Below are 14,286 nucleotides of genomic sequence, written 5' to 3' on the forward strand. Positions count from 1 at the left end.
TGAAAAGAATGTTTTCATAGGGCTCTGTGCAGTCCTGTGAGAAATTAAATACGGCTTGTGATTCAATAGTTTGTAAAACAGCTGGATGATTTTATCTGTCTCACAGATCATTGTGGAGACATTTTGGCCCACTCCTCTTTGCAGCATTATTTGTTTATGCACAGCTTAAAGTCCCACTGCAACATTTCAGTCAGATTAAGATCCAAACTTTGACCGGCTCATTGCAACACCTTAATGCTATTCTGTTTTAGATTTACTGCTTCGCTTGGGATCATTGCCTGATTGCATGACCCAGTTTTGGACAACATTTGGCTCCAGAATACTTTGATATAAAGAGTAGTTCATGGTTAACTCAATGACCAAAAGGTGCCCAGGTCCTGTGGTTGGAAAACAAGCCCAAATCATCAACCCTCCACCACCATGCTTAACAAGTGTTTGTGTTGATATGCAATGCTTGGTTTGCTCCAAGTGCAGTCCTGTGTGTCTTGGCCAAAAGGCTCTGCTTTGATCTCATCTGTCCAGCAGACACTCCTGGGAAGATTGTAGCATTGCATTAAGCTCAATGCTCCAGACCAGCAAACTGCCAAAACAGTTACAGAGGTGCCAATGATTAGTTACCAATGTTCATTTGATTAGCAGCACCAAGCTGTTACTTACCCTCTTAATTTCTATGGAAGCTCTGATGATGTTTTTCACAGGACTGCATAGAGTCCTATGAAAACATTGTTTTCACATGACTGTATTTATCTGCAAAATATACAAAATAAACTTGCACGGGTTAGCCCACCTGATTTACAGAGGGTGCATGAATAATTCAGAAATTAGTAATTAATCTAGCACGTTACCTATATTTTGCAGAGGCCTGATGGTAGTTTGCCTGCATTAATATTTGCATGGGGGATTCAAGCGGTCCATTTACTGTAATACTATTTTTTATAGCTAACTACATAAAACTACAAATGATTAGCGGCTGTAAAGGAAGAAAGTGAGTGTTGATTTTGTCATTCTCTGCTACAAGTGAGCAACATTTGACAATTCCCAACCCATTTTATTTCATCTTGACTGCTGTGAAGGAATATACAGGCAGTGCATTCCTCAGGCGGCACACACTTGACATTTTTTTCAGTGCTCGTGCAACAGGACTGTGGTTGTGTCGTGCTCACAGGGCGACGTCATCATGGATAAATCTCACATATCTGAGCCTGAGGAATACATCACTGTGACCAAGCATTTTATAGAAAGCCAGAGCTGACATTCTTGCCCTTTCACATAAAAAGTGGGTTGTTTTATTTTTGGGTGTTATGTATGACCTGTTAACAAGTGGACATTCTTTTGCAATAAAATCAACTGAGTGGTATTTTTCTGCTGGCTTGTGACCTTTTTGTGATACATTTGTTTCATTTTGCATGTACATTGTTTAAGTTTGCGGGAATGTGTACTTTTCAAAACTGGCAACACTGCTAATTAGTTTTTATGTGACTCTAATGGAATAACCAGTACTTAGATTTATAAATAAGGGTTGCAGACCATCAGGACCAAACTGTGTTATATAACAACTTGTTAACATTTATACCTGAAGGCTAAATGGCATACTGGAAATCAAGAATGACCTTTCATTAATGACTTCCTCACATGTGTAACTGCGGTGCTGATGAAGTCTTTAATAAAGGGTCATGACTTTCTCAGTTCATAACGGGAAGTCAGATCTGTTGTTATAAATGTTAATAAGTCATTAATAAAAGGTTACGGTGTCTGTTTATTAATTTACCACTTCATAGGACATTTAGTTCTTGTCAGATCTATTGGCGGTTCTGACTCAGTCGTCAATAAAGACTTATTACATTAATGCAATTCTTAAAGACTGATCACAGCATGTGGATTTTACTGCAAACAGTCAAATTAACTGTAAACTCGGAAAGCTGTGCCTAATTAGAAAGTGGTACCTTCAAATGTGTAACAGATAGATCCACATACCAAAGGTGTGACTGCAATATTTTATCTGAGAGTAAGAAGATTGTAAGGAAGTTATAGATGTGAAGAGAGCAGGATGAGGTCCTGCTGTGCAGAGAGATTTTCTTCCAAAACAGAGCGCAGGCCAGAAAGTATATTTTTAAAGCCAGAAAGTTCAGTTAATCATAAAGTTATAAATATTGATCACAAAAGAGTTTCAGTCTCACGCAGATGTATTGTGATCATTTGTTGCCAAGTGGTAGAAACCAAGGTTCATGGTCCTTGTGATGCTACCCTATGTGTGTGTTTTCTCCAGGTATTCTACGAACAGCTGTACCCGATATGGACAGGGAGACCCATGACCAGTACCTGGTGGTGCTTCAGGCTAAAGACATGGGGGGGCACCTAGGAGGATTATCTGGGACCACCACTGTAACCGTCAGGCTTACCGATGTTAATGACAACCCACCACGCTTCACACAGAGTGAGTAACTCAGCAGCTTATACCGCTACCAAATAAAATATAGAACAGGAATAGAGAGGCAGCAGTCTGGGGAAAATTACTGCTGCAGAGAGTGCATCACATCCCACATACATGCACGCTAACTGTACATACTGCCCACTGCTCACGAGAGCACACGCCGTGCAAGAACAGTGGAGCCATCAGCCAGTGTAAAATAACTGTGTGTACTTTTAACCATTTTGTTATGCCTGTGTAAAGTTTCTAGCTTCCGATATAGGGAAGGGATGAAGAGAAAACAAACACTGAGCTGCATAACAGCATAAACACCATGTTTGTTTTGCACCAGAAGGCAGAAGAGTTGTTGGACCTTTCTGACCTGCAGGTCCTGTCAGGATTTTCACAGCAGCAGTCAGGCAGAGGAGATTCCTGCAGGGCTGCAAAGTACCTCATCAAACATTCAGCCATGGATTTAGCTTGCCTCTGCTATGATAGATCGGCTGCTATTTCCAACAGCAGCTACACTGTCAGATTATATCTGACAGCACGTCAATGTAGGAAACCCTAATTGGCTTCCTAATAACTTTGAATATGGTTAATTGAATTACACTGTTTGCAATCATGACATCGTTTTAGTAAAAATCATAGATGTGATAGGTCTTTCGCACTTGCAGTCTATGAAATATGTTTTTGATAAATGAAATCAAATTAAAATTTACTCTTGTGGATTAAACAAAATATAAACCAAATTAGCGGTTGGCATAATGGTGAAGATGATGTAATCAAGACGGATTATTAGATATTGTCCTGTTGGCGATTATAATGTTAATCATTCTTCCAAATAGGAGGCAGATCTTCTTCTTCATGTACTAGACTGATGTGAATAAGACAGGCTGGGATTAATTAATTCTCTTCTTTGGTATGTCACCAAAAGAATGGTAGGTGTGTTCTTTCATACCCTCGAAAGGACAAGCTAGTTAGGCCTCCTGTGAATGATCAAGAGAATCATGTGGCCTTGGTCGCCAGGGTTCTCCTTGTATTTTACTTAAGGTCGTCCTTTCTGCCATTTCTCCTCTAAGCAGCTCCGTCTCCTCCAGTTTAATTGCTGACCTTCTTCCAATTAAAGTGACGAGGACAGGAGTTGGGAAATCACTTTTGTATGACTGCTGTAGAGGAGCTGGTAGGAACCATACAGTACTATGCATAGTTTACTTCCAAGGACTTTGACTTTCTTACAATTTTTTAAAATGGTCTTGATCAGTAGCCCTTCAGCTTTCTGAGGGTCTTTCAAAGTTTTTCTTTGGATATTTGCTGATTTCCACTCATTTTCAGTCCAGTCCTTATACTGACCATTTTTAGAAGGTTTATGTATTTATTTAATAATATGTGCTATCACTTATAATGCTGAGATATGAATCATCAAAGCCTGAAAAAAGAAACATCACTCAAGTAGTGAGCCAGTTTTCTGTCTATACATCAAAGACAACTTGGCAAAGAACCCATTTTAAATTGTATCTGTAGGATAGATGATGGATCTTTAGGCACTCTGTTACTCTTAGCCTCTAATAAAAGCATTTAATGTGTAACAGTTTCTTCAGTTGCATCTATAAAAATGTACCAAGAATCTATCATAGTTTGACAAATATAAAGCAGTATTTTGGTAACACGAACTATTAGCTGAATACTTGGCGTATCTCAGCATAGTGTGCATTATGTAAATAAAAAAATCAGAAGGAACTGCTCAAGTGGAGGACAAAAGAATCGATCTAAAACAGATCAACTGTATGTGACAGTCATGTCCTTAAGAGGTATTAAAAAATTCAGCAAAGACCTGAAACAAGGACTGAGAGATGCATCTTGGCCTTCGGTTGATCCATATTTCCCATTTTCTTAGCAATAGATAGATAGATAGATAGATAGATAGATAGATAGATAGATAGATAGATAGATAGATAGATAGATAGATAGATAGATAGATAGATAAAAAATAACAGCATAAAGCATCTGTGGCATAGCAATTGCATTCTTACACGTTTTTTCTTTTCATTAGAACTTTGGAGCTTTGGTGTGATCTGAAGGCTGTTGTAAAATAGGCGCGACTACAATTTGAAATTCTTTTCTATAAATGAAATTCAAGGCAAAGTCATTTTAAATGTGTGACTGAACCAAGCGTACTCAGACATTAAGTTTGAAAGATACAGCAATTGCTTGTTGTTGAGCTTCTCCCAGTTTTCATACAAGTCACTGAGTCAGAAACTTATAATTAAACGGATTTCATATAATTTCGTTGTCAGAATAAGGATTTTAGCTCACATGGTAGTGGGATTTTAATATTTCCTGGTAATATTTAGACATTTTATTTATCAATAACAGCTGTCGATATGTATGCTGATCATAACAGTGTGTTTAGAGTTTAGATGGAGTTACAATCTTAGTAGCAGTATAACTAGTTTGCATTTCTCTGTGCTGTGCTGAAAAAGTCACTGTTTTCTAAATCAAACAGCATGGGGTGAAAGTGCTGTAGTGTATCAGAAACCACAGGAGCTGTAGAGCATTTCCGATGCTCAAGCACAGGGAAGCTTTCAGCTAAAATCTGATGGAAAACTCGAGATGCATGCATGACTCCATCACCGAATACGGTTATGCAGGTAAAGCCGACAGAACCGCTTCCATTTGACAGTGACATCATGTACCAATTCTTGGAATGAGGTCTAACACGGGAGCAAAGGAAAACAGACTCAGGAGCTTGAGACTTGGTCTGTGCCATGACTGTGCTTTGAAAAATTCATGAGTTTCATTGTTTTTGTTGCCAAATTGCCAAGGTTTTGGAGCTGTGAGAGCACCTCTTGTTAAATTCAGAATTTAAATGAACTGCAGATCTGTTTCACTGATACTTTTATTCACCAATTTGGTTCATTTAAAGTAATTTGTTTTAAACGTAGCTTAAAATGTAATATTTTTGAAAGGCTTTTGTAGCTTAGCTTGCTACGTTAGCTTCAGTGTCATTTGAGGTAATGTAGAATAACTGATGGCTTACTCATATGCTTCCCAAGTAGCACGTTCTAAGCTGTGTAACAGCCTCTGTTATAGCACCACCTGGTCTTCTTTTTTTAATGAGCAGTGAGTAAATCCACAATATGTTCTTAGTGAATGTAGAGCAGTGACACGCACCTGTCCCTTTAGCCAGGTCTCCCTGCTGGAGTCTCAAATACTTCTCTTTTGTGACAGCCATCAAATATCTCATCAAATATGAACACTTTAAAGTACTCCTTGGTCTCACATCCAAACCCATTTGGTAAATGCAATTTTTCAGTGTACAAAGACATGTTTTAACCTAAACAACGACCTGTTTCGAAGTTAATCAGTTAGTTTTTAGTGGCTGAATCTAACCGGTGAATGAAACCAAGGGTAAGCAGCAAGTTAAAACAATAGAAACAAACTGCAGCACTACTCCCACAACCTGTGCAACTGTTGGATCAGTCTACGTTCCACATGCATTACTTGCACAGGGTGATGTGCTATTTGATAAAAGCTTTGCCAAAATTGGGGTAATGATGTACTGGAGTAGCAGATTTGCTAACTGAGCTGAACCTCCATCAAGGATGGTGTTTTGGACCTGAGGCCTGGAGGGCTTCTTGGAGGAAAGCTGGGCCCTGTTTTGATCTTTGTGGGTGATGAGGAGTCTCACGGTGCTGGTAGTGCCTTTAAACCTTCACCGTACACCAAAATCTGTTGGCTGTTACCTCCTCATGTTCTTCTGATGACTCCCTGTATGAGTTTGCTTTGCTGAATGCACTGATGTTAACCTACACGTAACCTAGAGAATTTGTGTGTGTGTCTCGGTGTGCAAACAGTCCACATATTCCTACGTTTTTCTGTATGTCTCTGTGTATCCCTGAGCCTCTGCTTGCCTTTTTTTTCTTCCCCCTCACGCACTCATGCTCTCTTGTGCTTGCGCGAACACCATCAAAGCCTGCCACCCCGCCGCTCTACTCAATTACACACCCAGGCTTTTAAAAAGACACCCTCAAATCCAGCTCCCGCGTCTCCCAAGGTCAACACTGCTTATTCCTTGTGGCATTTAGCAAAGGGAGAGGATTACACTGGTACGTATGAACCAGGTATTGGCTGTACATTATAGCCTTAACAAGAAGGAAAAAAACCAGCCTGCTTTGTGGGCTCGTCTCTTCACAGAGCCCTTGAATTTCTCACTATCCAAAACATGATTTTAGGAACTAAGTGGGTTTGTTGTGTGTTCAGTTTTGAAAGCCATCGGGGGATTTCTTGTGCCCGGAGGAGGCAGTATAGCAAAGGGAAAGTAGGCTACGGTGCAGATTGGAGGTTTTTTGTCTAAATGATTAGTGGAGATTGTGGGATATTTTCAGATGCTTCACTGGCAAACATAACGCTCTAAACACTCTTTATCAAATGGCATGCATTGTGCTCCAAATGTATTTGGACAGGACCTTGTTTCTGTTAGATTTTAGTTCTTTGGTGCAGGGAAGGCTTTTAATTTTAGACCCATCCATATCAAATTGTTAAAGAAAAAGCGCTTTTTGAACAGCTGTGTACGGCAACAACGCAAAAGCAGCGAGAAATCGTTTTCTGTAGCCTCCTGACACAAATTCAGAGTTATAGAAGTTTTATCCCAGAAACATGATTCCACTTAGAAGTGTTAATACTGGGAATACCCGCTTCTCAGCGGGTCTGCTTTTTATGACACAAGTAAACTGAAAAATGTTTGTTTTCAGCGACGCGTCGTTAACAAGCCAGACGGCTGTCTGTTACTGTCTCATTTCACATTCCGGCATAATTAACAGCTTAATCAGGAAAAGAGCTTTCCTGATTAAGCTGTTAATTATGCCGGTGCAAAGTGGAATACATGGATGAGTAATTGTGTGAAAGTAAACATGGGTACTGGGTATCAAACGCAAATAATTAACTATCTGTCACCCCGCATCAGGACTGCTATAGTAAATGACTTTCTACTCTTCTGGAAATCCGGCAAAGACGATAGGGCTTTCACAGCTTCATATAATTTGTAGCAGGACCATAGTGGTGTTGTTTGAGGGCTGATTTGAAATTTCATACCCTTGTTTCCATGTAGTCATTTATTCAGACATGTTTTCCCATGTTTACTATAGCTGAATAATTTATGGCTGTGTGTACTCCAAGCTGAATTCTCCCTAGGATAAATTGAAAAAGAGGCTAGCTCAACGGCTGGAAGAGTACCTAAAAATAAGATGACCACTTTATTTATTAACACGTAACACATATTAAGTCCTACCGCTCGATAAGGGAGGGAAACATGGTTAAAATTTTAAGATGCCCTTTTTTTTCTTAAAGCCTTTAAAAAAAATATTAAACTTTTAAAACTTTATCAAAATCATCCAACCTTTACCTTTTCAACCTCATTTTGTTTTAAAAAACCTTTCACACACGCTATCAAAATTAAATGCTAATATCGCCCTGTAGCATTTTCTACACCTGAGAAAATGACACATAAAAGACAGAACAAAGAAAAGGAAAGCAAAGATGTGCAAACACCTGACATCTCAAGAACCCAAAAATAAACATGACCCAGTTCTGCCTGTTGCATTAGAAAACTGCAGTGTATTAGAAAACACAGAGATGAATGTTAGATGGAAAACGGGGATCATTTCATTTCATTATAATAATCACATATTGATGGACTTAATATTAGCAGCGACCCAGTTAAGATCAGAGTGTTATACACTAACACGGCCTTTGTGCTTTTGACAGATCAGACTTCTGCCATAATGTTAGCTGAGGACACTGTTTTACTGTATTCATGTAACTTGGTCATGTATGTGCGTAAAGTATTTATAGGTGCACATTACACTGTATAAGATGTAACGTTTATCTTCCCGGCACAAATGCAGCTTTGGGAGCTCTGCACTTTGATCTCACCTGCTAAATTTTTATCAACTAACTTGTGTATTTGAAATGGAAGTGGAAGGTAGCCTCAGGTTCCCTGTGATTATTTATGGAATTATATAGGATATATTGACAATATATACACAATTCAAGGTCCACTTGCAAGCGTCTGGATGTCTCACTTGTGCTGGGTTGAGTTTAAGCTTGAGATCTCATTTTTGACCTTGGATAAAGTCATTTGAGAAATCTCTCACCCCCCCATCCTGAATTTACTAAAAGCTCTTCAGGAGGCTTCAACAATTAATCACAAAATCCTTGCCAGCAGATGGAATTGACTACATTTTTTACTCCAGTTATATATATCGATAAAGAAATCAAAAAGGAGAGAATATGAATAAAAAGCTGAGCCCTGTGATAAAACATTAAACAGTATAGTGGAAACATATTGTGAAAGCCAGTAAGAGACCTTGCTTTAGAGAAATCTTAACTAATGAATACTGTACTGTTTAAAAAAAAAAGGTTTGATTGGTCACCTCTTAACTTTTTTTTAAACTCTTTTTAAAAAACATCCTCAAACATAACATAGGAAGGTTCCTCTTGGGTCTGCGCATTTCTTGTTAATGAAATACATTCAGTAAAGTCCTCGGGCTTTTCACAAAGCCTAATCGCTTTCCTCACATTGCTTTAATTTGTCCTCATCATACTAATTTAGAATTATGAGATCACGATAAGAAACTCTGTCGTAGTCCTTATTGGTCCTAGCTGTTGTAATTATGTTACGCCGTACTATAACATTTCATGCAAACGTAGTGCTAAAGCTATTGAATAGATAAACACTTTAAAATGTGCGTATAGCACTGTGGGCTAAAAGAAAGGGGCTTGCATTTCAGAGCCAGGGCTTTAAAAGCAGATTGAGAACAATTAAAGCATGTCAAAGAGTGGGGCAAATAATCAAAATCTACTTTATTAAGTGATCGACATCAAAAATGATTCAAAACCACATTTGAAATCAGGACCACTTAAAAAAACTGAAAGTGAAATGTCACTCTGTGTATGCGTCTTCTCGGTGAAATGTCAGCATTTCATTTGATCTGGCCCAATCCTATCTGTACACCAATTCTACCACCTCGAATACGTCTGTCGGCTGTCAAAGGGCAAAACATTGATTCAGAATCTTGTAACGGTTGGAGCAGCAGACTCATAGAATTCCCAAATGCGTCCGGAGACGCATAACTTGTGCTTGCTGAAATGTACTGGGCATGAGCAGCTACAACTCTGCACGGTGACAACTCCACAGACGGAGGCTCAGGTGCCGCTTTCCTGTTTTTATGTGGTTTCCAAACAACCTTGGCTTGCCAACGGTGCCACATAAAAACGTTGAGGGAGCCATCACTCTCCCAGCAGTTTGATGGATGGAAAGATAGATGAGCTGACAGATGACTACATAGGTAGCGCCAATAAGATCAGTGTCATTTTATGCACCGGGGAGAAGAGACAGAGGGAGAAGGAGCGATAGAGGGAGTAGTTCGGAGAAGGCTTCATCATAAATATTACTAATTCATTTCCCTGGAGAGCTCGGATGTAATAGAGAGAGTGTGAATGGGAGGAGACAGAAAGAGAGAACAGGGAGGTGTGTGTGTGCGAGTGAATACAAAACTCGGTGTGTGTATATGTTCAAGAGCACCCTTTTTTTCCTGAAAGAGAGGAGAAAAAGAGAAAGATGGAGACGCTGAGGAAGGTGCGATAAAGTTGTCAAAGGAGTGAGACAACAGGAGGGAGCGAACGGGGAGTGGGTGAGAAATGGCTCAGAGAATGTAGAGGAAACCACAGAGAGGCTGAGGAGACAAGGAGACAAATGTGCAAGTACGGGCGCGGGGGTGTAATTGAAATGGAGGGAATCGGTAGGCATTAAAAAGGGTATTATGTCCTTTAGTGAGAATGAGACGCGCAAAAACCAAAAAAGAGGCGTAAGGACAACAAAGGGGGATGAGTGGGCGAGCTAAACGTGTACACACAGATTGACACAATGGCTTAACCTGTGCGTGTGTTCTTTATCTGTGGCTCGAGCTCCTCCTGCAGTTGTTAATGCTTTTCGGCCTCTGATACCTGCGCTCGTGTTTGTGCACGCGCCCACGCGCTTGCGCGATCAGTCAGAGGTTAGGAGACGGGATCGCACACAAGTGACAGACGTTGTCATCTCCTGTCAGACCCAGAGACGTGCACACATCCCTGCCTGCCAGCGCACGCAGACACACACAGGCGCACGCGCGCACGCATACGGACACACTCCTGACTCCCACTCGCTCTCAGTGTGTGCTCTTCACACACCCGGTACCCTTGTGTCCCTTATCACACACTCTCCCATCTGTTCCTGTTTTAAAACACCCTCAGCGCACAATCATTTTTAGTCATTGTGGCAGAAAGTGTCTGTGCTGAGAAATCCCACTCGTCAAACCATTCACTTTCACAGTCCCACCGTAAACTACCGGTACTGTGGCTACTGTTAATGAACATTTGCCGTCCCCACCAAGCAATAAATTCCTCGCCTGGGGTTAATGTTGGTCATCAAAGTTTAATCATGAAGAATTATTCGCGCAGTATTAATCTTTAAAAAATAACATAAGGAGAACATGAGGGAGGGTGGTGCAGGTTAGAATTTGTGATTTGTATGTAACAGTGAAACCAGCTGGCATGAGCCAACATCATTTTCTCTTCTTATCTTCTTAGCAGTCCAATCACATTCAGCGCAATCTAATGCATATCGAAAATAACACACGTCCCCTTCAATAGGGCATCGATAATGAATTTAGTTAAATGCCATGACTAATGTGCATTTTGTGGACTAGTAATGGGCTCATCAGAGTTAGGGGACACACGCGCAGGCCAATCCGGTCCAACGCGGCCGCCCCCGTCCCCGTCGCACTGTCCAATGATCGCCACCCACGTGCTGACGTCTCCCATTGTTTGGACTGGGACGATAAAGACACGAAGCCGCCACTCTTTAGAATGCATGAAAGCAAGTCCTGGGGGCAAGTTCACCAAAGCGTGAAGGAGGGAGGAGGGAGACGACAGAACGGAGGGATGGAGACGGGGAGAGGAAAGAGGGGCGTAAAAGCAAATGGTTTTGTGGCGACAGTGATAATCAGGCTAACTAAAAATCCCTTCAGCTCACGCAGAGCAGAAGCGATGCTGGGAAATGAAATGAAGCAGGTTTTCACTGATGTGTTTAGGAGCTGCGATGCAGACACACAGATGTGCCTGCAGCTGTTAACGTACACATGTGCGTTTCTCTGCAGTTTATATGACGAGTTTAGGGCTGGATTACTGGATTTTGTTGAAAGCTGTGCGTACTGAAGCGGCCTTTAACTCACAGCTTTTAATTGTTGAGACTAAGTTGGAAATACTATTGTGTGCCCATGGACTGATATAAAGAGCAGTGATGAAACATTAGTCTGTTTGCACAAGAAGCTCTCAGCATCTTTTTTTTCTCCGTTGTTTCTTGTCCTCTGGAGGCTTCGCTGTCCTCGAGCTGCGAGGCGCCTGATTCAGCTGGATTTGGGTGGAAGATACGAGGGGGAACCCTGTTTTTAGCTGATTATATGTGTTTTAAGACCTTCTTGGAGAATTCACACGTACGCACTTGCTCACTAACACGTACAATGGCACATGCAGTGCAGCGCTTAAGCAAAAAAAAAAAGAAAAAACACTCCGTATATGCAGCCAGCTCAGAGGCGTGAGATAGCGCCGAGACATGAAAAGCCTTTTCCTGAAATGGCTCCCTCATATCACAACGCACAATTAGGCCTGCCATTGCAGTGCCCTGGAGTCAATGGTGGCACAGTACAGAGCTCTGCTTGGATAGATTCCTCTAGGCTTTCACCCTGCGTGGGTATGAATTCTGCTGCAGCCCACTAACCGCATCGCCTGCACGTTACGTGTTCATGCGTGTGCGTGCCATGCGCCCAGCAGTTTGCGTGAGCGTTAAAGTATCAGGGTCAGCTGGCCTTGTTGGTAGTGGCTTTCTTTTTTTTCATTTTACCCCCCTTTTTTCCCCTCTCTTGCACTCTCTTGTTCTTCCTCACATATACATGCACAGCAAATGAGGCTTTACGCTGACATTAGAACCACATCAAATTGGCTGCTCCTGTGAGGAATCAGCAGGCAGAGCTTCCCCCTGATGAGCTTTTCTGAAGCAATCCCGTGCAGCCAACAGAGCCTCTGAGCAGAGATTCATTGCGCAGTAATCATCCTATACAACACGAGGTTTCCAAAAGACCTACATGTAGGCAATCCGGCCCGAGAGGCTCTTACATTCTCCACACTTTTCCTGCCATCGCAAGAGGAGAAACTTGGAAATTTAAAACTTAATTAAACTCCCCAAACAGGGCCTTTTCCTGTCCCTGCTTCCTTTTTGTTAGTTTGTGTATCAGCTCTGGCTTCTGTGGAAATTAGGTGAATCCATCACACCTTTTCCAGCAACTCCCGGGCCCTTTGCTCGCAGGGAAAGCACAAAAAATGCAAGGCGACAGGACGCAAAGAGACTGCCTTGACAGTTTTTTTTATTTTTTTATTTTCTGCATTACTTTTTCATCTGACCTGGCAGTGTGCCCCCTCACGCAGAATAATAGGAGCTAAAGCCATTCTCTTTTTGCCGAGCCATCAGTGAGCCATGGAGAGCCGGAGAAGAGGAAGTGATTTCCATGTTAATGGGAACCTTCTCAGCAGCGTCTAAACCTTTCCCTTCTTTCCTTTCCTTCCATCAGTGCTTCCTCGCTTGCCGTCTGCTTTGTGCTTACCTGGCTTTACCTGCTGTCGTTCCTGTGCGCTCAGTCGTTGTGTCTTGCAAAGGTACCTTTCACCTCCCAGTCCCTGTTTACTTCTTTCTTCGTTCCCTCTGCAGCACTCTTTTTCTCTCTGTCGAGCTTGATGAATGGAGTCGCTGGACTGTGAGTGCTACATCCTCAACAGGGTGTGGCAGGCCATTGCTAGCTATCTCACATTAATGCGAGTGTGTGTGTGTTTCTCTTTGTTTTTTTCTTTCATTTACCCTGCCTCCTGTGGTATACATGGGCAAATCCTGCCTCAAACTCTAGGCCATAAAAATGGATTCTTGGAAATGAATTGGACAGATAAGAGCACTCTTCCACAGTCTCTTAAAATCCCTTTTCCCCCGCTACTGCAGAACTACATTGATGTCCACTTGGCTGAACATTTACAATCCCCACCCTAACCCTTTGAGGATCCCTGAGCAGCCAAGTGAACATGCTCCCTGAGGTTTTTTTTTTTTGCCACCCTCTCCTGCCCTCACCACACTCTTGACCCTATTCTCCCTGGGATCCTCAAAAACACAGCTGGAAATGGGCCAGCAAGTCATCTCCCCCAAGATATGATAAGTGGCTCCATCTACTATACGGTCTGTGTCAGAAAAACGGCGGTGGGTAAACTACTCTGCCTCAGGGGTGCAAAACGAATCGCCTCAGTCCTGCATTCTCATCCCTTATACATAAAGGCAGGCAAGGCCAAACTAAGCTCTCCCGAGACGGTTTACGGCATTCTTATAAATCATAAATATACCTCGCCATATTGGGTAAACAGATGATCAGTCTGTGAGCAGAAGGGATACAAAGTAAACTTTGTAGGATGCAGGAGACAGACGTGATGCCAAGATGGACCCTGCGGGGCCTTGCTGAAATCTGCAGCTTCCCGCTGTTTGAATGGGTTACAGATAGATAGGAGTTTCTTATTGTTTGATGTACATCAGTGGTTCCCAACCTTTTTCATCCAACATACCCCCACAGCCCTGTCAGATGGACAATTAAACCCATTCCCAAATTAAACTCTTCTTCAACTGGATGTGTAAAACTTTAAGTTTGACATTTCCAAATGTATTGGCAGTTAACCGTACATTTGTCGGTTAATTTGTGCCAGACATCGTTGAAGCTGTGCATCTGCGCAGTCATAGTTATTGCACAACTGTA

At 41.7% G+C, this 14,286-nt stretch overlaps 1 protein-coding gene across 3 annotated transcripts in view; it reads left to right on the top strand.

The window, feature by feature from the left end:
• The window catches only part of cdh24b (cadherin 24, type 2b), a 169,935-nt gene that overhangs the window by 96,924 nt on the left and 58,725 nt on the right, over positions 1 to 14,286 (top strand). For all 3 annotated transcript variants that reach the window (XM_085388332.1, XM_085388334.1, XM_085388333.1), the window contains one exon: positions 2,267 to 2,434. In XM_085388332.1, the coding sequence (XP_085244458.1) occupies positions 2,267 to 2,434 (168 nt within the window). The remainder of the gene's footprint in view (positions 1 to 2,266; positions 2,435 to 14,286) is intronic.

The sequence above is a fragment of the Rhamphochromis longiceps genome, linkage group LG18, assembly GCF_057381845.1.
Source record: "Rhamphochromis longiceps isolate RC_006_pf linkage group LG18, R_longiceps_female_GT1.1, whole genome shotgun sequence".
Classification (NCBI taxonomy): domain Eukaryota; kingdom Metazoa; phylum Chordata; class Actinopteri; order Cichliformes; family Cichlidae; genus Rhamphochromis; species Rhamphochromis longiceps.